General features: G+C 43.8%; 1 protein-coding gene across 2 annotated transcripts; it reads right to left on the bottom strand.

The window, feature by feature from the left end:
- Positions 1-1804: 1804 nt before the first annotated feature.
- On the bottom strand, positions 1805-27265 carry Pon1 (paraoxonase 1). 2 transcript variants are annotated; one of them, XM_075953428.1, is made up of 9 exons: positions 27111-27265; positions 20345-20415; positions 18487-18542; positions 18006-18174; positions 14722-14848; positions 11352-11552; positions 9799-9880; positions 5757-5885; positions 1805-2216 (listed from the first exon to the last, which is right to left on the bottom strand). In XM_075953428.1, exons 1-9 carry the CDS (start codon positions 27182-27184, stop codon positions 2058-2060), a joined length of 1068 nt encoding a protein of 355 aa, XP_075809543.1. In that variant the 5' UTR covers positions 27185-27265; the 3' UTR covers positions 1805-2057. The 2 variants fall into 2 exon arrangements, with proteins under 2 accessions (XP_075809543.1, XP_075809544.1); XM_075953429.1 differs by lacking the exon at positions 11352-11552.
- Positions 27266-27683: the final 418 nt, after the last annotated feature.

Below are 27683 nucleotides of genomic sequence, written 5' to 3' on the forward strand. Positions count from 1 at the left end.
CCCTCTCCAGACAACCTTAGATGCACCCACCCCTCACCAGAGTCTGCCCTCACTGGACAGCCTTGGATGCACCCACCCGTCACCAGAGTCTGCCCTCTCTGGAAAGCCTTAGATGCATGCCAGTTCATTTTGTTTGCCTTCTCTTTTTCTGAAGAATCAGCTTGAGTCACCAATAAACAGAAAGAGGGTGTGGTCATTTCACTGATGGTATGGTGATGGCTAGCTAGTCAAGACATTAAAAAAAAAAATCACGTGAGGTTTGCTTTCTTAAGCACCACGTGCGTGGATGGTCATAACCAGTGTTCCAGAGAGTCAGACCTCCTGGGCTGTGAAACTGCCGTCACTGACTCACTGAACACTAGGGTACCTGGTGCTCTGTACTAAACTGACTAAAATCACTTAAATCCCATTGTGATAAAGTGGTTCTTTTATGAAAATAAGTTTTATATGTTTTTATTTTGGTTTTCGTGAGATGAGATTTTACTTCATGATCCCTCTGCCACAGTATCCTAAGTCCAAAATTATAGCTACATCATGATGCATAAACTGTTTGTGTTTTATACTTCCAATGTGTTGTCATAAATGACAATCTTTCAGTTTCTCATCAACCCCCCACAAACAAACACCTCCCTCCAAAAAAAAAAAAAAAACAGATAAACGCCATGGCTGTTGTCTATAAAGCATGGCTGCTTTAATGTCCCAGAGAAGTCATTCAACCTGGAGGGTCTGTCTTTAAAACAGGCAAATAATGATATGTCACTATCTCTTGTTTCACAGCCAAGATAAGAAAAGTGAAATTTTCCTCTCAGAAAATCGCCAAAGGTTGTTGATCGTTCTGTTTTTAAATGTTTGTCATCCTTTTGTTTTCTTTTTCCAGGCTCCACAGCAAGTTAGCGTAGGTAAAGCCAAACAAAACAAGAAAACAAAACCCATCCCTGGCACCATTTGAACAACATGGACCTGAGGGCACTCAGCACCACGTGGAATGGGTTATAGACTACTGAATCTAGTCATGACAAAAGAAGCAAATCCCTCCATTCTCTGGGACTTTCTAAGCAGAATGTATAGGGTGTCCAGAGAGCAGAAATCATGTTTGAGTGTGAGAACCTTTCCAAAGATCTTAGGAGTGTCCTATATGACATAACTATGGGAAAATTGAGAAGCCCAATGAAAAGGCAGAGGAGCTAACTGCAGTTTCTATTTCTGGAGGAAGTCAGAGAAAAGGAGAAACCAGCAGTCTGGCGACATTGGCTTCATGAGGCGTTGAGAGTTGTCTTCATGGTGACACTTTGGTGACCCTAGAGTCCCTAAGTGACCTAAGAGTGCCCAGAGTTGGCCGTACTCTCTTGTTTTCTCAACAACAGTGAGGCAGAAGTCCACTCATCTGCTTTAAGGGATCTTGAATATTACCTGAAAAAATGTGTTTTGAGTTACATCCAAGGTGTTGCTGATTTTCCCGATGCCTTGACAGATAGCCTGGTATAACTAAGAGGAGATAAAACTTATTTTGGCTCATTTTGGAGGGCCCAGTCCACATCTGACTCCACTCTTTCTTGGCCTACAATAAGACGGCAGCTCAGACCAGGAACCTGGTGAGAGCCCACCTCCAAGCCGACAGGAAGCCGAGAGGAGCAGAGTCAGCCAGACATAATCTGTGAGCACATTCCTCCCTGATACATATTTCCGTCAGTGGAATTCCACCTCCTAAAGTTCCCAACCCCCCCCCAAATACCACCCCCCAGCTAAGGACCAAAGATACAGCATACAAACCTGTCGGAACATTTCAAACATAGCACAAATTACGTAGACTTGACAAATTTAGTCATTTTGGTGGAAGAGTTTCTATTAGTAACTGAGATCTTCCAAGTAGTCCAAGACAAACTAAAGAAATCCTTGCTTTTCACATCTGTCGCCAGTAAACACTCTCACACCTTCTTATCTCTAAGTTTAATGTCAACATCCAGTAGGCAGCAGAGAGCACTGTGATAGGCACCTTTGACATGGGAAAGGATGGAGATGGTGGGCTTATTTTCCATGGCATGGATGCCGCCAGCTTGTCACAGGTCACAGTAAAGAGCTCTGTGGTACACGGTGCCAACCAGCAGTTTTCCTTTGTACACAGAGGCAACCGTAGTACCTTGCAACACTGTGCCGTTTTCTGCATAAACCACAGTTACTTTGGGCTCTTCGGATAAAATGTTCTGAATCCGAAGCACCTATCAAATAAATAACATGAGGTTAATATTTTTGTTGTCATTTAAATCAACTTTAAACTTGAAGTTCGTTCTTCCTTAGCCACGTTATCTCACATGATTACATCGACTGTGCTCTCTTCTAAAATTATTTGAAGGCAACTGTATCCTCATATGTGATGGTTAGGTTTTGGTCACATGATCTTTACCAGCATTAATGAGCATATGAACACACATGGGTAAGGTCGGGCATATAAATGAACAATGTAGCCTGAAAGTAGACATTAAAGCATAGTAGGGAACACAGTAAATATGGGGGAGGGGTGAGCAGTAGTTATATAGTTGCCTGACTGGCATTTAGGTCTGTTCTATGTATTTTCAATTAATTAGAAGCATGGATGCTTACAATGAAATGGGTGCAGGAGGGGGAGGGGGAGTAGGGAGTCACGATTTGATTGGTCTGTTGGCTGACTGCCTGTGAGATGGTTTTTGTACGTGCACCCTCCTGTCTCGTCTCAAGCTAGAGTTACAGGCGCATAAGCATCATGCCTTCAAATATCCAGGTTTACAATGCAAACAAAAAAATCGAAAGCATGACACAAGAAGCCACCTCTCTGTAGCATATTTATCCACTTGAGCAGAAGTAGAAAGGATTTTTAAGTTTAATTTCCTTGACTTAACTGAGAAATTTAACTACATCATTATTGACCGTGTATTTCAATCCATGTTAAATTCACCATGTGGCGAAGCTAGTGTTTGGTTCTTTGGGGTAATAAAATAACTTTATATAGCAAAACCTAATATGAAGGGTATCATCTTATTGAGGCAGTGGACATAAGTCAAGTCTCGAATCTTTTATTTCCCACTTGTGCCCTTCACTGCAGAATTGGATGGGTGAGACCGAATTACTCCTAAATTCTCTTTTGACAATGATAAAATATTGTGACTTGAAGTAAAGAAACGTATATCACAGAACATCCACTGTGGCAGGTCAGGGAAGCCAACGCCTGGGCATGAAATGATCAATGGAAAACTCCAAATGACTTCTACAGCTAACAAATAAAATCTTACGGAATTGCTGAATTATTAACACATTACTTTAAAAAATAGTTAAGGGTGCACCTCAGTTTGCTAAGCCTCTCATTCCCAAGAACTCCGTCTATGGGAGCAATGCATTAATTAGTGCGTTCCAAGTCCTGCATTCTGGTTCCCTGACCAAATCCATCATCAGAAAGGAAGCAGTTTTTTTTTTTTCAGAAAAACAAATCAAATCATTGGTAGGGCAAAGACCCAAATTCACCAAATGAGCTAACAAGCAAGAACAACTAAAACTGAGCATTCTACTCAGCTTATATACTGAACACCCTGCAGCTTACAATTCTTCAGTCTATTAAAATGCAGTTGATCAAGCCTGAAAGCAAAAGACTAACGAAAGATTGGCAACAAGCGCAATCATAAGAGGTCAGGAACCATTCATATTAGACTTCTTTCAATACAAATACATAGGGAGAGGTTATTTAGTGTGTGTGTGTGTGTGTATGTGTGTGTGTGTTACACACGTGTGTCAAGTGTAAACATTCACTATCCCATAAACAAGTCAGTATAGCTAATTATATAGCATTTGCTGTGTGTTAGGTATTTTAGGTGATATGGAGAGGTTTAAATATGTTTAAATATGACAAACTGGGCAGTGGTAGCGCACACCTTTAATCTCAGCACTCAGGGAGGCAGAGGCAGGTGGATCTCTGTCAGTTTGAGGCCAGCCTGGTCTATAGAGTGAGTTACAGAACAGCCAGAGCTACACAGAGAAACCCTGTTTGAAAAACCAAAAATAGAAAAGAAAAAAGTAAGAGGGGACAATGAGGTGTCTGCGGTAAGAGTACGTGCCATGCAAGCGTGACTGCTTGGGTTCAGATCCCTCGGACCACAGAAAGAGCTGGGAATCCCAGTGTTGGAGAGGTGGAGACAGGAGGATCCCCGGCTTCCAGGTTCAGTGAGAAACCCTTTCTCAAAAAGTAAGGTGAGGAAGTAGTTAAGAAGATAGCCAACACTCTCTTCTGGCTTCCTCAGATATGTACACATATATACAGGTACACAACCTCACACAAATACACGAAAGTAACATATACAGGAGGATGGGATATGCAAGGAGCTTGAGCATCTGTGGGTTTTGTGTGCACAGGCGTCACAGAAGGAGGCCATCACAGACGTGGAGACAGGCTGTAGTGATCCCCTGCATAGGTTACTGAGCCAGGTAAGGGGAAGTCCTACGGTAAAGTGGATGACAAACGGATACGGCCCAGCAGTGAGGCACCACTGTAGTTTTTAAGCTAGTATGAATTCCCAAGTTGAAGGAACTCACTACTGAGATAAGGATGTAGGCCCCTGTAGCAGAAATTCTAACTGCTCTTAACAATAAAACTCAGAGTCAGGCCGGGTGGTGGTGGTGTACGTCTTTAATCCCAGCACCAGGGATGCAGAGGCAGGAGGATCTCTGGGAGTTTGAGGCCAGCCTGGTCTACAAGAGCTAGTTCCGGGACAGGCACCAAAGCTACAGAGAAACCCTGTCTCGAAAAAACAAAAACAAAACCAAAACAAACAAACAAACAAAAAAAAAAAAATCCCAGAGTCAGATATCAGGGTAAAGCCACAGCCTCTTCTTACTTCACCAACCTCTCCATCAAAATAGGGTCAAACTCCTGTCTCCACCCTGCCTCAGTTGCTTCCTCTCTCTGCCCAGACACATCATTTCCTGTTTCCTCCTCCCAGATGCTGGAATTAAAGGTGTGTGCCACCACTGCGTGGCCTTTGTGGTTAACTAGTGCCTAGTTCCACACTCTGACCTCCACACAGGCATTCTTTGGTAGAGCACAAACAAAATATCACCACAAGCACCCCCCCGTGCTGGGTGTCCTCAACACAGCTCTTCAGGCCCACATTCCCTGGGCCTGCACCAAGGCCTGTGTGCAGGGGCCTCTCCAGCTTGACTTCTTGCATGCTTGGAAGATCTTTTCCCCTGAATGATTTCTGGCTGGCTAAATCGTCAGCAAGGTGTCCACCTTCCTCCAAACAGCACTCTGTTTATGTATGTGTGTTCATTTTATTTTGTTTTAATTTTTTTCCAGTGCTTGCGGTCAATCCCAGTGCTTCCCACATGTTAGATAAGTGTTTGCCACTGACCTATCCTCCCAACAATATCCATTCACTGCTGGCTTTGGTAGCCATTTCCTGCAAACACACACACACACACACACACAGAGAGAGAGAGAGAGAGAGAGAGAGAGAGAGAGAGAGAGAGAGAGAGAGAGAGAGCCAGCCGTGTGTTATTGTGTCAGCACCTGTTGGTGTCCCTATAGTAGCCTCATCCCTTTGTTTAAAATAAAATTACCAAGTAATAAAGAAACTACCTGTACTCTTCCTGGGCTCTCACCTTCAGACCTGACTGAGACCCTCGATCATGTGTTCCTGTGCCCTCTGTCGTTTGCACATAGAAGGAGAATTTTGTTTTCAATTGAAAACCAGTAGTGAGAACAAGCTCTGCATCCACTTCATCATGCAACTAACCTCTGAGCCAGGAGGATTCTCTGCGTCGTAGAAGAAGATCCTCATTCCATTGGGATGACAACCAACCCAGAGGTCCCCTGTCACCGGATCCACGGAGATGTTATCCACAAGGGTGTCAAAGTTGAGGGTCTGCCGAAGTAAGAAAGGAAAGTGAGCCTATGTTGAGCTGGCCAGAGATTCATCAGAGGCGCTGTCCTCCTGCCGTAGGTCAGCACAAGCTGCTCCGGGGCACAATTCCTCCCACTTCCACTTCACTGCAGGGATGCTTCTGGCCTTCTGTCTGTCTATGCTAGCATTTCACTGGGCTCAAAGACCAGCTGGGTGCAGGGCATGATTTACAAAACAAAGCCTGACTCTTGGGAGTTAAATGAAATCATTTGTACATGAACCTAAGACTTTAAAAAAAAAAAGTGCAGGATACATCCATTCTTCCTAAAGAGGCATGTGCATGTGATATATTTACAAACATCCCCCAAACAAATGAGAAATGTAGATTCATTTCTGGGGAGGAATGTTGAGGAAATGTAAGTTCCTTCATAGTTAATCATAGACTGTGGAACGAGGAAAGAAACGATCGCCAGGATCTAATCCTTGCCTTGAAGTTGAGGGAAAGTTTGTCCTTTCATTTCCTAGTTATTCAGCTCCCTCCTCTTTTTGCTGTTTCTTCTCTAAATATGAGCTGCAAACCCATGATTGCTGCAGACTGCTGCCGTGCCTTTGTACTGACGTCGTAAATAATAGCAACGATTCCTAATTCCACCATTCGTCATCCTGGCTGCCTTCTCCTGGGAAGAAATCCCATCTTTTTGTTTATCTCGAACTCTCACTGAAGAAACAATATTTATTGTGTACTTGAGTCCAGCGGTTTCAAGTTCCCAGGGACCCTGGAAATAACGGGTCGGGACTCCCCGAAAAGGCAACTGCAATGTGCTGCCACTGCCCTTTGCTTCCTGCTCAAAATGAGAACTGTCCCCACATGTCCCCGAAGGGATTTGAGGGCTCGGGCAATGTGGCAGAGCCTCCCTGGAGAGCCGTCACCCTTCAGCCTAGAAACTGGCAGCCTTATCCTACAGGAGGTGGCTGAGCAAGCAGTCCCAGGCCCAAACCTACTCATGGCTTTCTCCAGCCCCCAGGAGCCATCCACCCAGTATCAGCTCTCTACTTACAGGCTGACATTAGCTTCTTTAAGTGAGGAAATGTGTTATCTAGTGTTCTTCTGTTAGCATAGAGCAGGGAATTTGTCATCGGCAAATTCCATGGTGGATGGAAGCCTGCTGAGAACTCCCGGAGAGGTAGGAGTGAGACAGGGAGGCCTTGGAGCCCATCCACTCTGCACGCAATTACCACACACTCTGCAAGGCACTCAGCTCATCACCTGCAGTGAGAGGGAGGACTAGACAGAGCTCCTGCAGATCCCAGCCACCATCTGTCAGGCAGCCTGCTCTGGGTCCAGAAACAAACTCACGCCTTGGCAATATCCAATACCTAGCCACGCTAATAATAATAACAATCGCAGGGGATATCTGGATCCCACCTCATGTTCCCACAAAGACATGCGTAAGATATTCAAGTCTAAACAAGAAACTGGAATGCTGGTTAGGTAGTTCAGGAGCAAAGTGCTTGTCCCTTTCCCTAACAGGGCCTGGGGTTCAGCAGTCCTTAGGATTACCTAAAAGAAATGCCCTAAAAAAGGAGCTGTTTTTTATCTTAACACTGCAAAATTTTGAGAATTTCAGCTGACTGAAGTGTGCCAAATTTTTAGTCTTAGAGTTGTGGGGAACAGGCGAATGTTTTTTTGCTATGGTAAAATGCTGGTAAGATGTCACCTACCATCATAACCGTTTCTACAAGGACAACTCAGTAGCAGCAGGCACAGGCTCATGTCCATAACTGTCACTGTCAGCCACCGCTAAGAACTCTGCAACCATTACATGATCATTCCTCGTTTCTCAGCTTTTGGTAACCACCATTCTGTTGTTCCAACGAGTTTAAAATATTAAACTTATGTTAATTATTTTGTTTTGGGAGTAGAGTCTTGCTATATAATTCAAAGTGACCCCTGACTCAGAATCCCCCCATCATAGCCTCCTGAATACTGGGATTACAGGTATGAGCCGCCATGCCTGGCTCTAGGTACTTCAAATAAGTAAAATCATGATGTTTGTGCTTTTGTGGCTGGCTTCTTTTGCTTAGCATAAGTTTCACCCATTTGTAAAACTGAATACGGTTCCAGTGCATGACGACACCATGTTTGGGGCAGGCCATGCACAATCTTCATCCCAGATTTGACAACTAGCCTCAAGAAGTTACTCAAATCTTTTAGCATCCTGAACCATTACTGAGCTAATGTTAACTCACATAATCCCTCTAAAGAATGAGTATCACTATATTTCTGCTAGGTTGGTTATAATGATGAGAGATGGCCTGTTCTGGTACCAAATGCAGAAGCCAGACCTGACCTCTGCCCCTAGCCCTCATAGTCCATGCTGTGTGTCTATTGAATTGGGATTTATTACAAAATCCCCTAACTTTCACCTTGCGGAAGTATCTGCTGTTATAAGCACAGTTTGTTTTTATTCCCCAAACCAGTTGGAGTGTGTGAAATTTCATTTCTCTGCAGCTAATATTCACCTAGCTCTGCCAATCATTTTTAATGTCAAAGGGGATGTTAGATTTGATGCTGCTTTGAGGCCGCCTTCTCTGAGTGAGGCCTCGTTTGACAGTCCCTGGGACATGGTGACAGGGACAGTCGTGGAATTGGCAGTGACGATGCTTCATGCTCTGGGCACGGGTGTGGGCAGCATGGTGCCTTGTGGCTTTGCAGGGACAGGGGCCACCTCATACTGTTCTATTTGCACAAGCCTTTCTTCTTCCCCTTTGAGCAATTACACTTTCTGACCAAAACTTTTAGCCAAGACCAGAATTAGTAGGGGCAGAAGGTGAAGAAGCCCTGATACGCAGTCAGCCCCACCATAGTCATTAAACAAATGTTTGCTGAGGGCTCAGTAGGAAGAGTTAGAAACTCTTCCAGTGAAAAACAGAAAACCGAATGAGTCCTGGTGAATCCTATAGACAGTAAAGGAGACTAGTCAGGTGTGCAGTGTGCGTGAACGAAACCCGAAAGCAAGAATAAAGCCACGGAGAAGTCAGGACCTACAGTGTGGAGCAGGACGCTGTTAGGAGTTGGGGTTGTTAGGGAAGGTCTCACTGGAGTGCCACATCAGTCAGTAATGAAAGACAGGAGAGAGCCACAGAGACCAGGAATACAAGGGCTCAGAGTCTGCTGCTGAATTCCTCATAACAGCTGGAGAAAGGAGAGGTGGCAATAGGGCAGATCAGATCTGGAAGTAGCCAGGTCACAGGCAGCCATCGTGAGTATGTGGCTGTTACAGAGGGGAGTAGGAAGGAGAGAGAGAGAGAGAGAGAGAGAGAGGGAGGGAGGGAGGGAGGGAAGAGAGGAGAGGAGAGGAGAGGAGAGGAGAGGAGAGGAGAGGAGAGGAGAGGAGAGGAGAGGAGAGGAGAGGAGAGGAGAGAGAGAGAAGAGAGGAGAGAGAGGAGAGACAGAGAGAGAGAGACAGAGAGAGAGACAGAGAGAGAGACAGAGAGACAGAGAGAGAGAGACAGAGAGAGAGACAGAGAGAGAGACAGAGAGAGACAGAGAGAGAGACAGAGAGAGACAGAGAGAGAGAGACAGAGAGAGAGAGAGAGAGAGAGAGAGAGAGAGAGAGAGAGGAGAGAGAGAAGAATGAGAAAAGAAGTAGAAGGGAACTGAGAAACAGCCCCTCTTAAAAGGGACTGGAAAAGAAGGGAAAAGAACGTCTCCAGGTTTCCTGAGTGAGATGCCTGGGTTGCTGATGTCCACTCTGCAAGGAGCAAAAGTGAACAACAAACGCATGATGATACTGATGGCACTTAATAAATAAGTGAAGAATTGCTTCTCACTCACTCTAATTAGAAAATCCCTTTCTCCTCACTTTTAATTTCACAAATCAATTAGCATCTAATTATCACTCTGCAAACGTATAGTGTTAATACATCTTACCTTCAACGGAGTTAAAGTCCAATTAGCATGCTTTTCATACACGTGAATCTTGTGAGCCAACAATTCGCTTATGTAGACATGCCTTCAAAGAACAAAGAGCCCCGTCAAAGTGCTTGAAGTGATGCCAAAAGGTAAGTTGTGATAACTCGTGTTGGGGCGGAGCTTTGCTTAGACACTAGAAAGTAGAATCTGTCTCAAAGAAAACTCAGCTGCAAAGAACTCAGTGATTCTATAGGATATGAAACATTTAATCACTGGGAAGTCATTACCTGAGGTGGCAAGGTACTCGTCCTTGATCAGAAGGGAAGGAACTTAATGCTAACAACTGCTCTTAATATTTGCTTTGTGCGTTGATGCCTTTGATTTGTCAAAACCCAGTGGCAAACCCAAGGTTCTACTTGTCAGAGGGTAGTAAGTTTGGGCTTAGGCTTTGGGGGGCATCAGGAAGCCCTCTTGATGATAGTCTTCCGTTTCAGACCAGAGAAAGTATGAGAGAAGACAAAGGTTTGGCCTCGATGCACAGAAGTCTTCCTCTCTTCCTGTTCTGTAACCGGAGTCACTACACACGAGTTTAGTAAATCACACAAGGTGTAACACCATACACCATAAATATTCTTGATGAGACTAAGCATAGTATATTCTAGAACAATGACAGCAGTGGTGTGCTGATTCTGTGAGAATCAGAGACAACATGGACAACAGAAAACTGCCCGTGTTACTTTTTCTGTGTTACTGATGCTCTAAAATTTTTGATAATATGAGATGAGGGAGGGTATAGATGGACGATGGACAAATTTTATACGTTCATCGGTGGTACCCAGAGTGTGGTGCCGAGACCAATAGTGATCTGTGGAGCTGTTTGTTGCCAAATCAATGTAGTAGTCTATGCCGCTAATAGCTGCATTGACTCTTTCATACAGTAGGTGTGGCGGCTTGAATGAGAACGGTCCCCACGGGTTCATTTATTTGAATAGTTATTTGAGAGTTGGTTGAACTGCTTGGGAAAGATTAGGAGATGTGTTGGAGGAGGTGTGTCCCTGGTGTTGGGCTTTGAGGTTCCAAAGGCCTGTGGCGTTCCCAGTTAGCACCCACCCCCCCTGCCCCTGACACACACACACACAAACACACACACACAGCTTGTGGTTTTGTCTCAACAAGAGAACTCTCAGCTACTTTTCCAGCATCATACCTGCCTGCCTGTTGCAAGGCTGGTCACAGACTCATCCTGAACTGCCAGGCCACAATTAAACGCTTTCTTTTATAAATTTCCTTGGTTGGCATGTCTTTTGTACAGCAATAAAAGCATAGCTAAGAGAGTGAGAGTTCCTGATAAGAGAACCTGTGTCTTGCTACACATTCTAGCACAAGGCCATTTCATAATCTAGACCACACTACTTACTATGTTCACTCATCAGAGACTCCCCTAAATCACTATTCCACTCTCACCTTACTAACACTACAGATAAATATATTACATTGGAAAATACTATATTCTAAAGCTACATAAGGAGAATCCAAATAAATGTATTGTGTGGTATAGAAGGCACACATACTTGCCATCGGGGGAAATGCCAATGCCGTTAGCGAAATCAAATCCTTCTGCTAGCACTTGGACTTTATCAGGACTGTAGTAAACAACATTGGACCACGAGAGACCCAAGTACATTTCCCAGGACTTTAAGTATGGGTCAGCAAAATAGTGATCATTTGTGGCATAAAAGCTGTCAGGTCCAACAGCGGCAATATCGTTGATGCTGCAATTAAAAACACACATGATTATATACAGAGAGATAACACACACTATAGGATTACATATTTGGTATTTATTAAAGTCTAGCCTTAAAGTCAAAAAATGGGATGGAGTCCTCACACCAGCAGGGATAGTCCAGAATCACCATGGCATCAGTCCTAGCCAATCCCCAAGGGTAATAAGATCTGGCTATTAGTACTAAGGACATGAAAATCATATTATATGTAGCGTAAATGTACTGGCGTGCATATGTGTGTGTGTGCGCGCGCTCACACATGCACATGTGTGTCTGTGTGTCTGTGCAGACAGTAAACACTGAATGAAGTCAAAGATCATAATCAGGGCAAGATGAATTTGCACAAAGGACACAGAGTCCCATTAAGTCAAGCCCATTGTAACAGGGAGTAAAAACATTGATCAGGTAGCACTGTGGTTCCAGCCTTATTAGCTGTGTGACCCAAGTGAGACTCGAGCCTTTCAGGAAAGAAAGGGTGATGGTCTCTTCTGTCATGTGCCATGAAGTTTCTTGTCTCTTAACTGAACAAGTTCATGCGCAAAAATGTTCGAAACAGGATGTTTGGCTCTTTGCTTGCTGATTAAGACTCTCTCTGTGGTGCTGCAAATGTCAGATGCATGAGTCTGTTACTTAGCAAACACGTAAGTGAGTCATTTCTTGCTGACTGAGGTAACGGAAGTTCCCTGGGGCCATGATCTAAAGAAAATTATCTTTGCTCTACTTTAGAAAGGATAACGGCAAATGCGTCAGCTCTGACGCAGCCAGGGCTCCGGGGTGAGTGCAATGTACACTGAGCCTCAGTTTCTCATCTGCAAAAAAAAAAAGCTTAAACCGTTTTCCCCTCAATGTCTCATGGCTTATTAGAAAAGTCTATGCTTATGGTTGGGATTGCCACTGTGGAATCACAGTGGGAATCACAAGGAGACAGTATTGGCCGACTCACTGATTCCTCCACCAACAGCAGCCACTGCTACCACAGTGGAAAATGTCCGTGCAGTCAGGATGGGGCTGCGCAGGTTTGGGGCAAAAAACTATCAAGCTGTTTTTACTTCTCCTTTTTAAAGCAGATTTTAGAAGTTGGTGTGCGGCTCTCTGCGACAAAGGAGCAGATGGGAGCAGTTTGGAGCAATAGCTTTGAAATTTGATTTACTGTTTGAATCTGAGCCTGCCTGCTATGGTCACGGCGTGGGACCACAGCACGTCTCCCAACTTTGAGCGGCTTTCTGAAACTCAGTATTCTTTCTGTAGCTTGGCATGCTGGGTAGAAACGGAAAGGAACAGTGACTATAAAGGCCTTGCCATCATGCCTGGCATGCATAAAGGACCAATAATAACAGCCACGCTGTCGCTATTAGCATGATTAGCTTATGACAGACTTAGTAATTCAAATATTAATACTATAAACACCCTCAAATACAAAGCCACAACTGTGTGCGACTAATCCTCAGGTAGAGAGAGCCAAATTCTAGTTCATTGTGGCGCTCTGATTATTTGTGGTCCGGTTCTATCCTGCCAATTCACAATATTTTCACATCTGACTGAGAAAAAAAAAAATCCCTGTTCTGCAAAATCGGAAACACTGGTGGCTAAAAAACAAAATAATAATTATTTTCATGATTTTGTGGACTCAGTGCCGGCTCTGGCTTCAAGCTTATCCCAACTATATTAATGGCTGAGGTTGTCATCTGAGGCAACTGCACAGATAGGCCAGGTCTCAGAAACAATTAAATCCACATATGGTATAATGCCAAATTAAGAAGCTGTTTCCAAGCAGTCAATGAACCTTGCGTTTAAGGCAGTATGCATATGCACTTGGCTTCTAGCTGAGACTCCTTCCATTGTTACTGTCACCAGCATTCCACCAGCCTCTCCATTTTACCTGTCTTTCCCTTAAATAGTCTCTGGTTCTTTGGATGTTTGAAGGCCTCATTCTCTCTTTAAAATTACATGTATAATTATATATGCATTTTATATATATTTAGCACATAAATTACTTATATTTGCCATATAAATCACACATATAATAATGTAAACTTTATACATATATTTAAAGAGAGAACACACATATACGTGTGTGTGTGTGTTTGTGTGTGTGTGTGTGTGTGTGCGCTGTATCTCAGCCTGACCTCAAAATCCTTATGTGCTGAGGATGCCCTTGAGCTCCCAATGGCTGGGACCACAGATATGCACCATGCTTGCTGGGGATTGAACCCAGGGTTTTGTGCACGTTCGGCAAGCACTCTTTCAGCTGGGCTACACCCCAGCTCCTAAAATACCCTCATTGTATAAACAAACTTCTAGCTCTAAACTAGTCTGTCCATTTGCTCTCATCCTAGGAATGCAGAAAGCCTGGGCCTTGGTTCCCCACTTACTTGGTTACAATAACTAGCCAGTCGAGATTTATCTAGTAATTTAATTGTTTCCCCTCTCAGTGGCCTCATCTCCACACCTCACACGAGGCTGGAGCCTGGACACACAGGTGAAGCGGTGTACACCAATGCCAAGACTCTGCAAGGGGCTGCAATGAGTACAGACCTGGTGCACCAAGAGCGAGGTGGATGAGTGGTGCTCCTAAATTATACAAGGAGGGGAACCAAGTCTAGGACACTACAGTCAAAGTTATTTGGGGAGAAAGCAATCATTGGGCCCACAGACCAGTTCTTCATAGACTAAGGACTTTTGATGGGTGGACAAGAATTGATATCCTCAGGCGTCTACTTGTCCCATGAATTATATTGTCCAGGAATCTAACTGGGAACCCAATATTCGTATCAATCGTGTACAACACAGCACTAGTACATTCAGTAGAAAGATGTCTAAGATGCACCGAGTTTGGGATCTTCTCCTACATATCTCTGGAGCTCATAGCACCATCTGAGATTGGTCTTGTAAAGAAGCAGTTTCGTGCTGTTTTGCTTTTTAATGTCTCAGAATGCTTTGATAGAGATCCCGAGGATCGAAACTGACTATAGTGTCTACCCAGAATGGGGTAGATGAGGGGAGAAGGGAATGAGCCAACTCTTGGGGTTGCGGGGTCTCAATAAGTTCTGAAGAACATTCAGAAGAGTTGACTCTGCCCTGACCCAGGAGAAACGCTAAATGTGAATGAGCCATCTTCCTTAGTCCAGGCAGCTGTGTGCGTAAGGCTCCTAATTACCTAGGCAAAAGCTCATGTGTGATGGTTCTCAGATGCAAAAGGGATCTTTCCTCTTCTTGAAATTTAAACACCTCCACAGTGGACTTGAAGTCTGGGTGGTTTACCACTAGTAGGTAGACAGCATTGTCTGAGGAGATGAAAAACAAAAAATTGAAGCATTAGCGAAGCGCTCACCTGTCAGTTCTGTCTCCCCAAAGCAATTTCAACCCGCCTCCAACCAGTACTTAGGCTGCCAGGCAGACGGAATATTTTCATCTTTGTAGAGAAAAGCGTTTGTGATTGCTCCTAAGAAAAGTGGCTAAAGGAAAAAAGTAGTGACAACCTCTAAAAACTCACAACTTCACAGGAGAAAATAAAAAAAAGCTCCGAACTTCAGAATGAACAGCACCAGCCCCAAACTTCAGACAGCTTATGAAGCTTTGATAGCTCGAGTGATCTTTGTGGGTCACTAAGTTGAGGGGAAAGGATCCAGGGTGTGGGAATTGGACTAGACAGGATGCTTGAGAGTAATTTCCACAGTGGACAGTGAGCTTGTGTGTAATTTCCACAGTGGATGGTGGCCTTGCATGTAATTTACACAGTGGAAGATGAAAAAATGCCTCCTGAAGAATGTCTGAGAGAGAGAAGGACTTCGGGCATGAAGAAAGCACTCTAAGTGGTAAAGAAGCTGTGATCATAGAAAATGAGACAAGATGCTACTTGCCTGAAGAAGAGGTGAGAAGGCAGTGGTGGTTCACTCTCTAATTCTAGTATTTGGGGGGTGGAGGCAGGAGGGTTGCTTTAGGCCTACAGAGTAAGAAATTGTCTCAAGTAGAGGAAAAGGAAGAAGAAAACAAGAAAAGGGAGTAGTTAGGTGTCTCTGGAAATCTGTAACATTATCAAATTGGTATTTAAAGGAAAATGAGACTCTGTTTAGTAGATGTTTAGTAACAGAAACTCAGATATTTTTGATTGGCCCTTCCAACAAGCATGTATTTTTAATTGGTGTTAGGTTTAGATACTGCAAAGGAATAGTGTAATATACTAAAGAGCTCGAGGGTAATGTCCTCTTAGCCGCTGGGTAACTTCTTTCCAGCAAGATGGGTCCCAGAACTGAGACCTAACTGAAGCGAGAGTAAACTGTGGGTCTATCTGGAGAAACAATGTTCCAAGTCGAGGGAAGAAAATCTGCAAACGCCCTGAGGCCAGAGTTCCTTGATACATGCACGTAATAGTGAAGTTATTATTGGAGCCCAGAGAAAGTGAAGAAGCTGAGGCCAAGGAGGGAGGGGCAGGAACAGCCTTGCAGGGCATTAGGGCAGGATCTAGGTTTAACCAGTTAGGACCATGAACAAGGAATAACATGAGTTGAGACTGCAGTAGGATCTCCACTTAGAAAGAGGAGTCCATGTTAACAGTATAACACTGCCCCCCCAAAAATGACAGGAAAGTACACTAGAGCCATTTGGCATATTAAAAGTCCCTGGTAACAACTGAAGATCAAGGAAGACAATGTTCCAAGTGGGGATTAGAACAAGAATTCATATTGTATACTGAAGACTTTAGTAGAAGTTTGAGTTGTTATTCTCAAAAATGTTTATAGATGGTCCATGTGCAAGAATGTCACCCTGGAACTGCTTGTGAAGAGGTAAAAAAGTGAAAAGAACCTCCTTATATACAAGCAAATGGGCAGTGTTCGGGGGGCCCCCACACAACTGAACCTGGGAGCCCCAAGAGTGGGTCTAAAAGCACAGGCACGAAAAGAAGCCTGGGATGCAGTGCAGAAAACAGCAGTTACCTCCAAGAGGGCTTGCCAGTACTACACAGTTTTTATTTTTAAAAAGTATACACATGCCAACCACCGTATTTCATTGCATCTAAAATGTTTCCAAGGAGCTGGAGAGATGGCTCAGTGGTTAAGAGCACTGACTGCTCTTCCAAAGGTCCTGAGCTCAAATCCCAGCAACCACATGGTGGCTCACAACCATCAGTAATGGGGTCTGGCGCCCTCTTGAGGAAGAAACCTGGTCAGTCGTCCTCATCAACTTAGACCACGAAACACAATATGGACAAGTTCAAAAGAACCGCCATATATGGGCTGCCCATGCATGCTTCAGCACTGCCAGGGCATAAATTCATTCATTGGTCCATTTCGAAATGATTTGAAAGGGAAATCAAATGACAAAGGTAGGGGTGAGTGTATAGAAAGATCATTAACGAGTATATATATATATATACATATGCACACATATGTAATCATTTTTTGACATTTTAAAGTGGTCATAGAAGAGGAACACAAAAGGAAGTATCTAGGAAGATTCTTCGATATGGGACTGAATATCTAAAGGGAAAATAATATTAATAACCCTTATTAGGGGATATTCTCCTAGAATATAGGCACAGACAGCGACATTAGTGTGAAATGTCTGGAGGCGGGAAATAAACAGGCAGCAAAATGTTGCAGTGGCTGACGAGGGGGACCCAGGCAGGGAAAGCAGAAGCTGGGTCATCCGGTAGGGGCGACACTCTTAAAGAAGAAAGTGAGGTGGGAGAGGGAAGGATGGGAGAAAGGAAGGGAGAGAGAGGGGGAAAAGCAGAGAAGGGAAGAGGAAATGGAGACAAAGAACATAAATGAACATTTTTGTCACCTGGACAATTCTTAACCATTGCCCCAGGCACCGTCAAAATAGCAGAATTCAGTTTCCTGGGCTGAAACTTGTACACTGGGATTTTTACATTTCCAGGTGTTTCTGTGTGCAACTGAATTTAACAATTACTACACTGCAAAGGAAACGGGACCAAACACATGGGGAAAGATGAGGGATCAAGGCATCCTGGGTGGGGGAAAAGAAGTGCAGCTGAAAGCATCCAAATGAAAATGAGCTTCTGAACAGAGCGCAGAGCACCAGGGATGGTCCGAGAAAGCTGTGCAGGAAGGTAGTGTCACCGTGTCTGCGGTAGCTTTGATTCATGTGATTGAGGGCTGGAAACACTAGGGCTGCAGATGCTCGGATCTTTCAATTGTTTAACAGAGAAAACCTTTTGCAGTGAAAGCTGAATATATAATTATAATATAGGCATAATGTGAATACTACTAGTTTATGAAATCAGTGGCTTTACAAATCTGTCAAGTGTAGCATTTTCAGGCATTGAAATGATTTTAGAATTGCTTACTTAAAAACAAAAGGTAGGGTCAAAATCCATAAAAATTACTCATGACTAGTCTTTTATAGATTGAGAAGAAATGTTCATTGTTGGATATACTTTACCCTTTGAAACTTTTCTTCCTCAATATAAACTGTTACCTTCATCTGTGAATGTGCTTACTCCATGAGGATTAAATGATGATTTATCGAATTTATTTCCTGTCATTTCTAATTCCAACACCGCTGGGTTCTTCTCGTTTAAGTCCATCAGAAGTATTTTTCCAGGTGCATTGGGATCAAAACTTTTTATTCCAGGATATTTTAGTCCCTTAAAAGAATAGTGGAGAAAAAGCAGGCATATCACAGTGCATCAAGAGTTGAGAGGCTCTGATTGTCGTGTGTGTCTACAATAACTGCTCTGGACCACAGGTGACCGCAGGGCCATCTCTTAACTGACTGACTTGTGTGACAGGCCCACGGGACACTCTGGAAGCCATGGGCTCCTCTGTGGTTATCCCCATACACAGGTCACAACACCTTCATCAAGTCATATTTAGGCACAGAACAGCTCCCAGCCCCATGAGAGAGTAGAGCCCATCTCATTTGAAAGTGGACACAGTCAGTGACGGCAAACACTCACAGTGCTGAAGAAAGCCAGTCCGTTAGGCAGGATCTCTAAGTCTTCAGCACCTGTTTCTGCAGGAAGGAAAGCAAAAAGAGAAAGTGTTTCAAAGTACTGAAGGACACTGGCAATCCTCTCGTTTTTCTCCTCCCTCTTGAAAATGAATCTCTGTTGGAGCTCATATTTGCGAGGTTCAGAAAAAAATTCTCCCTTTCACTCATATTGTTGATTGTGATCATAAGAACATTAAGGAATAAGTTTTAGCCGGGCAGTGGTGGCATGTGCCTTTAATCCCAGCACTTGAATGACAGATGCAGCTGAATCTCTGCAAGAGGCCAACCTGGTCCATAAAGCAAGATCTAGAACAGCAGGGCTGTTACACAGAGAAACTCTGTCTTGAAAAATTAAAACCAAAACAAACAGAATGAATTTTGTATTTATTTATTTGGCAGAGTTTTGCATAACCCAGGCTAGCCTTGAACTCACTTTGTAAATTGAGGATAACCCTGAAAGGTGATAGAAAGACAGACATGTGCCACCATGCCTAGTTTGACTACACAGAATGAGATCTGATTAAAAAAAATTAATATCATCAACAAGCACAATGACAATTTGCATTTCATTTACTTGTTTCAGATTGATGGCTCTCTACCTCAGAATCAAGATCTCTCATGTATAATCCTTGGACTTTCACAAAGTATCAAAGGTGTGATTATTTGGAAAGAGCTGGTATCAGTGTGAACTCCTGAACCCCTAAACTCATACCAAGTACATACACTGCATCACAGTTCCAAATCAATTCCATTTCTGAAAACCATGTTAGAATTACAGGCAAGTCCCAAACGTTTGATTTTTAGAAGTGGGGATATTTTACTGATAGTTGGTAGCATGTACTTGCTAAGTGTAAATACCAATAAAATATCTCAATTAAATACATTTAATTTTTAAAATTTTTAATTAGTACAGAAACAAATGAAGTATTTGTTTTTGCAGTCATACTCTTCATGGGTATGTATGTTTTTCAGAAACCCAGGGATATTTGACAGTAATGTTACAATTTCCTAGAAAAAGTGTTGTGCTGTAAGACAACATGTTTAAGAATCCTACTGAAATGAGTCTTCTTGACTTGCCTTCTGGACTGTAGCCATCTCAGACAAATAGCTCTAAGAGCAAAAGCCAGCAACCCCTACCCAAATATAGCAAAAGCATGGGTCTCAAATGAGTTGGCCTCCACTAACGAAGTTAGCTGGTTGGCTGAACAAGATGCACACTTGAGCTCTGGGATGCTCTCAGTTGGTTACCAGGGGTTACTCTTTTTCCACCTTTTTAATCTTTGCTGACAGGTCTTGCCTCCCAGGATGGACAGCAGTAATTATCTTCCCAGCTTCCTTTGTAACTAGACTTCAGCCCGTCCCCCAGCTCTGCCTAATGAGATCTAAAGGGAGATCTGCTGAGAACTTCTGGAAAAGCATCTCCCAGCCAACACTCACAAAGGGGGCACGTGAAAAAAGCCTTGAGGTAACTGCCTGTGAGAGCATTCATTGAAAAATTATTTTTTTATTTTAGGCTTTAATCTTCTTCCTCCTTCTCCCTTTCGCCAGCTCCTTGGGTTTTGTTACCGTCAAACCACTGTTATGTTTACGGTTTTTGTTCTGTTGACCAAACAAAGCCCAATCCAATCTGAAGCATCTTGGTAATACGTCTGTGAGGTCAAAAGTCAAAGCATGTGGCATTTGTAAGCAACTCCTTACTCTATATTACACTCCTGAGTCAATGCTGTAATTTTTGACAAAATTGAGCTGGAGCATTAGCAAAACATATAGTGAGATAATGTCCTTGCATTTAAAATTTGACACTTCTTCATCCGTATACATACCGATTCCTTTAATTAAATTACAGTTAGGAAGTTCTACAGGAGTTACTTCACGGAAAGCAGCTAATCTTGTTCTGGAAAAGAGAAAAGAATAATATATTTCAGAAGGTAGAGTTGAGGTACAAAAGTAAGCCCACAAAGTAATCTTTAATTGTCTTTTGCTTTGGATATACTCCCTGACTTAGTGTTCCTGGGCAGCCAGGATTCTTCATGACCAGTGGGGACCCTGGGGTATGACATACGGTTGAGTGGGGGCTGCTGTGTATAGAGGAGGACGGATACACAAGGAGGCATGTGGTGTCCTCTAGGCAATCCCATGACTACTTCATCAGTTGTACTTGGATTCCAATGTGGAAAGTTCGGTTGAACGGCAGCAAAACTCCAGTTAATGCCCCTGATGTCTGAGAGCTTCTCACGGGAAGAGCTTGCTATTTCTCAAACACGTAAACTCCAAATACATATGCTACTTTATAGTTCCAGATCAGTTAAACATTTAAAAGCCATACTAGAAAAACAAACAGTTTCAAAAAGAAAGTATGTACTTTCTATTCTGCCAGCTATATGGCCCAGATGGGGTATTTGCTTTTCAGATATGAAGATCTGCAGGTGTGCTTTCAAAGTATTTACAAAGTTCGTATTCAGATATTCAGAAAGTTATATCCAAGGACAGCACACAAAAAGGCATAGCGCATGTGGGTAATAGCTAATGTGGGCAAGAACCTACACACATACTGTGAAACCAGGCAAAAAAGCAATCTGTTGAATTTGAGGACATAAGCATCATGGCGGGGGCGGGGGGAGGGGTGTTTAAGTGAAGAACAAAAGGAAAACAAACAGTTGTGAGGAGGAAATGCCAGCAAGTTCCTGAACCAGAGCAAAGCCATTGATGGGGCATTTGCAAGAAGCAGACCACAATGTTGGCAGCGCCAAGAGAGCCAGACAGAAAGTTATGCAGCTTCTACAACAAATGACCTCGCATAGCCTTGATAAGTAGTGACAATCATTCAAGAGTTCCTAGGAATTTTAGTTGGCTGGTGATGAGCTGAGAACTCCGCTTCATACCTTTCTGGCCCTTTATCTCGGAGAAGATGAGCCAGGAGTGAGCACACACTGTGTAAAACTTCCTCGCAGTGACTACAAGGGCAAAGGGGAGTAAGAACAGAGCCTGGGGCATTTCTTCAGAAGGGAGAATTGAGTATCGCTACCCTAATGTTAGTGACTTTCAGTTCCAGAGTCTAGTACAGTCTGGACAAATGGGGTGCAAGGCAACCAACTATTCTCCTTTGTGAGGACACCCGAGTGAGTTTGTCCCAGTGCACGACCAGATGGAAACCCACTGGGATGGATGAGAGAGAAGCAGACACAACCAAACAGATAGGAAATGCAGGGCATGCTAGAAAATTGTGCTCCCTCAGTGACAGGAATTAACTCAAGAAGCAGACTCCAGAGAAAAGCTGGGTCCAGTCCTGTGACTTGGCAAACTAAGAAGCATTTCAGGAATGAAAAATTCAAAAAATGCCAGACCATAAGAGCTTCTGATAATGAAATAAAAAATCTGGCACAGCGGTGGTTTACAGACTTTGCAGAGGTCCACACTGGGAAAAAATAGTTTAGATGGGGCAAGTAAACAGTGTTCCTGCACAAACCTTAAAGCAACTTCACCACACACACACACACACACATACACAAACACACTCACACACACACATAAACACACTCACACACACACACACAAAAACACACAAACACACATTCACACACGCAAACACACACATTCACACACACACACAAACACACATTCACACACACACACACATAAACACACTCACACACACACCTGAAAATGGCTTCACATAGGCTAGGTATTATATCAGGGCTTTGCACATGACAGACAACACTTTCCTCTGAGCTGTGTCTCTGGCCACATGTGCTATGTTCCTAGGACAGGTTTTTGTTTATTTGTTTTTTTCATTTCCACTCAATTTAAAAATGTTTGTCATGATTTACCAAGCTCATATGATACGTGCCACTCGAAAAGACACTTTTTGAGGGAACATACAGTGAATGTTTAGAGTGCCTCAATAAAGGACTAAAGGGCGGGTTCAAGATATTAAGGGCAGAGGTCATAAGACAAAGCAAAGTGCATCACTGAGAGGGATTTCAAGCACACGAAATCACTGAATGTGTTAAAACTTGTGGAAGGAGGCAGTAGTTTATTGAGATTCAAAAGCACACAAGAAGAGTAAGGGTGGTACCTGCTCACACCGTCCATTAAATATGATTGACTTGCACAGGCCAGAGAAAGGCCAGTTGGCTCAGCTGTTCTCATCAGAATAACCACCATGAGCCAGATCCCAGAGCAGGCAAGAAGAGAGAAGGTCTTGACCCAGTTACTCTGGGTTCCAATTTGTAGCCCAACCAAACCAGGTTTCAGCAGGATGTCAACGATGCCACACTTCAGATCCTGTGTGCTTCCTCTTTGAGATCTCAAACACCTCTCTCTGGTTCTCTCTTCCCTAGTTATGGATGGCTAAGATGAAGCAGTTATGAAGTGACTGAGCCAAGGTTGGAAGACAAACATGAAGGCAGATCTGCATTCAGTCCTTTGACGGGACGAAGTTTACAGGTTGCATCATTACAGAGATGTGCTTAGATACTCGTCTACCTACAAGCCTGTGTCTGGCTTCTCAGCTTTGTGGCTGTTCTGGATCTTGTAAGTAAAGTTCAATGTCTGAGATACGTCCCTGATTCCAAAGCCTCTGAAGTCCATCCAAAATTCACATAAACTTCACTGTGAACTGTTTTGTACAAATAGACCCTGACTCCCTGCCAAAGTTCACTAGACTATGCTGGTACTCTGGGTCCAGGTATGTTCTTGTGTTCCCAAGCATTCTTCATTCATCTGGATTTCTTTATGAAGACTACTGCATGCCAAATCCCATGCTAAGGTAACTTACACGTATTTCCTCATTTATTCCTTCAAGCGATTTTTAACATAAAGATTCAAGTTTCCAAACCAGGGTTATAGCTCAGAGATAGAGCACTTGCTTGGCGTATTTAATGCCCTGGATTCAACCTCTACAGTGTCCTCTCTTATGTCTCTGTCTCTCTCACACACAGACAAACACATTTTCCTTGTTCTGTATGTAAAAACATCAAACACCAGGTCATTTGGATGTGATCCCTTGATTTAAAAGGGACAACAGAGATATGAAATCAGGAGTCAAGATACAAAGCACTGTTTCCTACTTCTCCTTGGTACCCTTCCCATTAGCCTACACTTTTACTTCACTTCGAATGTCCTTTCCCTCGTCACCTACCGCCTGTGTCCTGCCTTCCGTAGCCTCCTATGGTCTCCTGTAATGGGACCAGTAGCTCCTTCACTCATTTTCATGGATTGTGATACACAAGTCTATCACATCCCTTGGCCATGCTGCTGTTTGGTCTTGTTGCTCCGTCTACATTATTAGATTAGTGAGTCGTGCTACACCACATTACTTCCAATGTGGTTTCCAATGCGAACATGGAACTCACAGCAGAGGGAACTCAACCAATGTCTGCTGAGTTGTTCTACGGCAATTAGTCTACTACGTCAGACTAAGATGGTATAGAAATGCTGATGGGGCCAGGAGGGCTGGAAGGCAATTTAGCCTTAGCCATAGTGTCAAAAAATTATGGTAATATTATATAAACTATCTCCAAAATGCTCATTTGTTGGAGATGGGGTCTCAGTGCAATGCTTAAGAGATGGGCCTTGATTGGGTCATGATAGTGTTGGTCTATTTGACAGAGCAGTGCATTCATGAAAGTCTAATTGAGTGGGCTCTCTGGAGATTATGGACACTATGGAAGGTGGGCAGAGTTGGAGGAAGGAGGCCTCTTGGTCCTATGGGATTTGAAAGTCTACCTGGTCCTCAAGCTTTTTTTTTTTTTTACTCTGTATGCTTCTCTCTGCTTATGGCCATCACATCATAAGCAGCTCTCTGTCTCTGCTCTTACCTCCTGTGTAGTTTGAATGGAATTAGCTGTCATTGTCTCATAGGGAGTGGCATTATTGGGAGGTGTGGCTTTGCTGGAGGGGGTCTGGCCTTGTTGGAGGAAGTGTGTCTCTGTGGGAACGGGCTTTGAGGTCTCCTATGCTCAAGATACAACATAGTGTCACAGTCTCCTTTCCTATTGCTTTCTGATCAAGATATAGCCAGCACCATGTCTTCCTGCATGCCACATGCCCCCTGCCATGATGATAATGGACTAAATCTCTGAACTATAAGCTGCAGCCTCAATTAAATGTCTTCCTTTGTAAGAGTTGTTGTGGTCGTGATGTCTCTTCATGGTGGTAGAAATTCTAAGACACACCCACTCATCCTGATCGTCCTTGTAGCAGGCCCCCTGCAATGGATCAGCACCATGGGCTTCAACTTCCAAAACCTTGAGCCAAAATAAGTCATTTTTGGTTAAGCTGTTGGTCTCAGGTTTTCTGCACAGTCATGGAAGGTCTGACTAACACACCAAGTATCATTCACCAGACTCCTGGGGTGGATTTTGAGGTCATATGACAATTATGAAATCAAATGATTGCAGAAAGCTTGTTATGTGCCCAGTTTTATATATCCTAGTGTGGTGTGTATTATTTTTCCTTGAATTTTAGGTAGAGAAATAGGCTGTAACTTTGCTTAGTATTAACATGTTAAAATAAATTGAAAGCTGCAGACACGAGATCTTTTCCATGCTCTTGGGAATCTGCCACCACCATTGCTTCTAGGACACACTACCTAGCACGAGTGTAAGGTAGCAGAGGTATGCTGAGGAGCTAATGCTAGTGGGGCCATTCCCATCCCAAGACAGAAACACCGAGATCTTACACATCATGGCAGCAGATCTAAGAAGCAGCCTTTTTGGTCCCTCACATCCTCAAGAAATGTTTTGTGTTGTCCTGAACATTGTCTAGATTCGCAGGATAAATATCATGAAAATCCACAAGTCAGATCTAACTACAAGGATGAACCAGCACCTTGGTTTGTTCTTCTCTTCCCCTCCAACATCAGATGTTCAAGAAATTCTCCAAGGCACTCTCTGGTCCTGCACAGATTCCTGTGGCCTCCCAACTCCTCATGTGCATACCACATCCCAGCTCACATACAGTCCATCTATGAAGACGGCTGTGTCTACTCATGTGTATACCGCATTCCAGCTTGCATACAGTCCATCTATGAAGATGGCTGTGTCTACTCTGGGTGCAGGACTTGCCATCATTTGTTGAGAGGACACAGTTGCTTCTTCTCCCTTCTCTTCCCTGGGCAGATTCATGCTTCCCTGGTGCATTGTCTCCAAAACGGGGGTAGGTCATTATCCATACCTGAGGCCCTGTGGCTGTGGCTCCAACAGGCAGGGTCTGAGTATCCTTTATGGAGGATACAAATCTCCTGAGATGGGGGCATTTGCTAAGTAAGACTGATCAGATTCAATCATGCAAAGGGGGACCTACAACTTTGCTTATTGAGGGAGGTCTTGGGTACCGCTTAGACCTGTGGATCCTTGTTTGTGCCTAGGCTTTGGGGGTTCTGGTCAGTGAGTGTTGTTTCTCTTCCTTCTCCTGTCGCAGATCTTCCAGGAGACTCTGCACACATTTCCCTATCTGTAATTTAACTAAGTTTTAAAGGAGGGAAAGGCCCAAAGCGAGCTAGAGCGGGCTCGGTGGTTAAATGCGTGCTACAGAAGTGTGAGTCCCCGTGTTCTCAGCCATTACACCCATGGAAAAAGCAGGCGAGAGCACTGTGCACCTGGAACTCCACATGACAGAGTGGAGACAGGTGGATTTCTGGGGCTCCCTAGATGGCCAATCTAGGGAGCGATGGTTTCTGTAAGAGATCCCACCTCAAAAACTGAGGTTGCAAGTGGTGGGAGATTTCTATCACTAATTCTGCCCCTCCCCCAGTGCATACTTGGGCAGGGACAGACATCCACACACACTAACATATTACACATGCAAGGTTTTTAAACCCAAATACTTTTCTAATATTTTGCGATTTAGGAAATAATAATTTACAAAACCCAACTCTGTGGGTGAGATTCCAATTAGTCCATAAGATTATATAACTGTTTAATCCCAAATAGTACACACTGATTAATTGTTTTAGTTCAGAGTAAATAACACAATAATATTGACTAAGCCTTTTAAAGTAGCATGATGTCTAGACTTTGAACCCTTATGAAAGATTATCCTGATACTTTGTATACATTCTCAGTCTCCTGCCCATTAACACCCTGGTGGGTTATTACAAGCTTTCAAGGAGAGCAGAGACAAACACCACTGATTAGCTGCTAACTCCCAGACTCCTTGTTGGTAGTTTTCTATATAAGTATATGACACTATGTCCAGTTTATTGGCACATTCAATGAGTTGCAAAATGATTTGCCCAAGATACCTTTCTCAAAGCAGAAGCCATACCAATAGTCACATACATGAGCCCCCTTTTCTCCAGTTCGGCACCCACTGGAGAATATGGCCCACACCAGGGAACAGTTGTTTCTATGCAGTTCAGTGCACAAGCAGGGCTTTCTGTTCCCCCATCCCCTCAGTGAGCCTCAAACTAAAGTCCTCCAAGCCAGAAAGGAAGGTTTGCTAAGTCTATAGATTTTCCTCTAAAGCACCTGGAGCTACTTTAGGGTGTTGAGGTGCTCCTGGAGCTAGCAGAGGTGAGGTCCATGGCGCTGCAGCCCTCACCCCACTCACTCACCCCACTCACCCAATCCACTGTAACAAACTTACTGATAGGAAGACTGGTGGTTCTTATAAAATGCCAAGAGCAGTCCCACGAGGGTGAGCCCTATCAGCTTCGCCATGGCTGAGACAGACGGATAGACTGAGGATGGACGAGTTCAGGGACGCTGATCAATTCTGAGGCCTGCAGCCTGGAGGCTTGGAGAACTCTGGATTGGCCCAGCTGAGTTTGCCCGGGGCCGCCCCCAGTGCCACCGCTCCAGGTCAGCCAGAGTCCTCTAGGTGCAGTCTCCTGGCCAGGTGCTTCATTGCCCTTGTCCACCCTAATCCATGCCCCAACTCGGAGGAGAGAAAAGCAGAACAGGTGCCCAAACTGGTCTGAAAGGGATTAAGCCACTTAGTGGAAACAGAGAGCCATGGGAAATAAATGAACCAGGAGGGTGAGCCGTTCACTCCCTTTGTGCCAAAAAGAATGTCCTAATCCTTGTGGCTCAGAGGGGCTGGGAACTTGATCACAATAGCAGCCAATTAACACAGAAGAGAGCGTTGTGGTCACACCCGTAAGATATAGGCTGTTCTCGCCAAGTGGCCCATGGAACTGTTGCTTTGCAACACCATCAT

The sequence above is a fragment of the Microtus pennsylvanicus genome, chromosome 19 (genome assembly GCF_037038515.1).
Source record: "Microtus pennsylvanicus isolate mMicPen1 chromosome 19, mMicPen1.hap1, whole genome shotgun sequence".
NCBI lineage: Eukaryota > Metazoa > Chordata > Mammalia > Rodentia > Cricetidae > Microtus > Microtus pennsylvanicus.

What these genes read in the sequence shown, in the direction of transcription:
- Pon1 (XM_075953428.1), bottom strand. Translation starts at nt 27,184, where the DNA reads ATGGCGAAGCTGATAGGGCTCACCCTCGTGGGACTGCTCTTGGCATTT. An exon ending in TAATTTAATTAAAGGAATCG is followed by an intron (nt 18,543 to 20,344) that starts GTATGTATACGG and finishes TCCTTCCTGCAG; the next exon opens with AAACAGGTGCTGAAGACTTA. An exon ending in AGAATCCTCCTGGCTCAGAG is followed by an intron (nt 2,217 to 5,756) that starts GTTAGTTGCATG and finishes TTTATTTGATAG; the next exon opens with GTGCTTCGGATTCAGAACAT.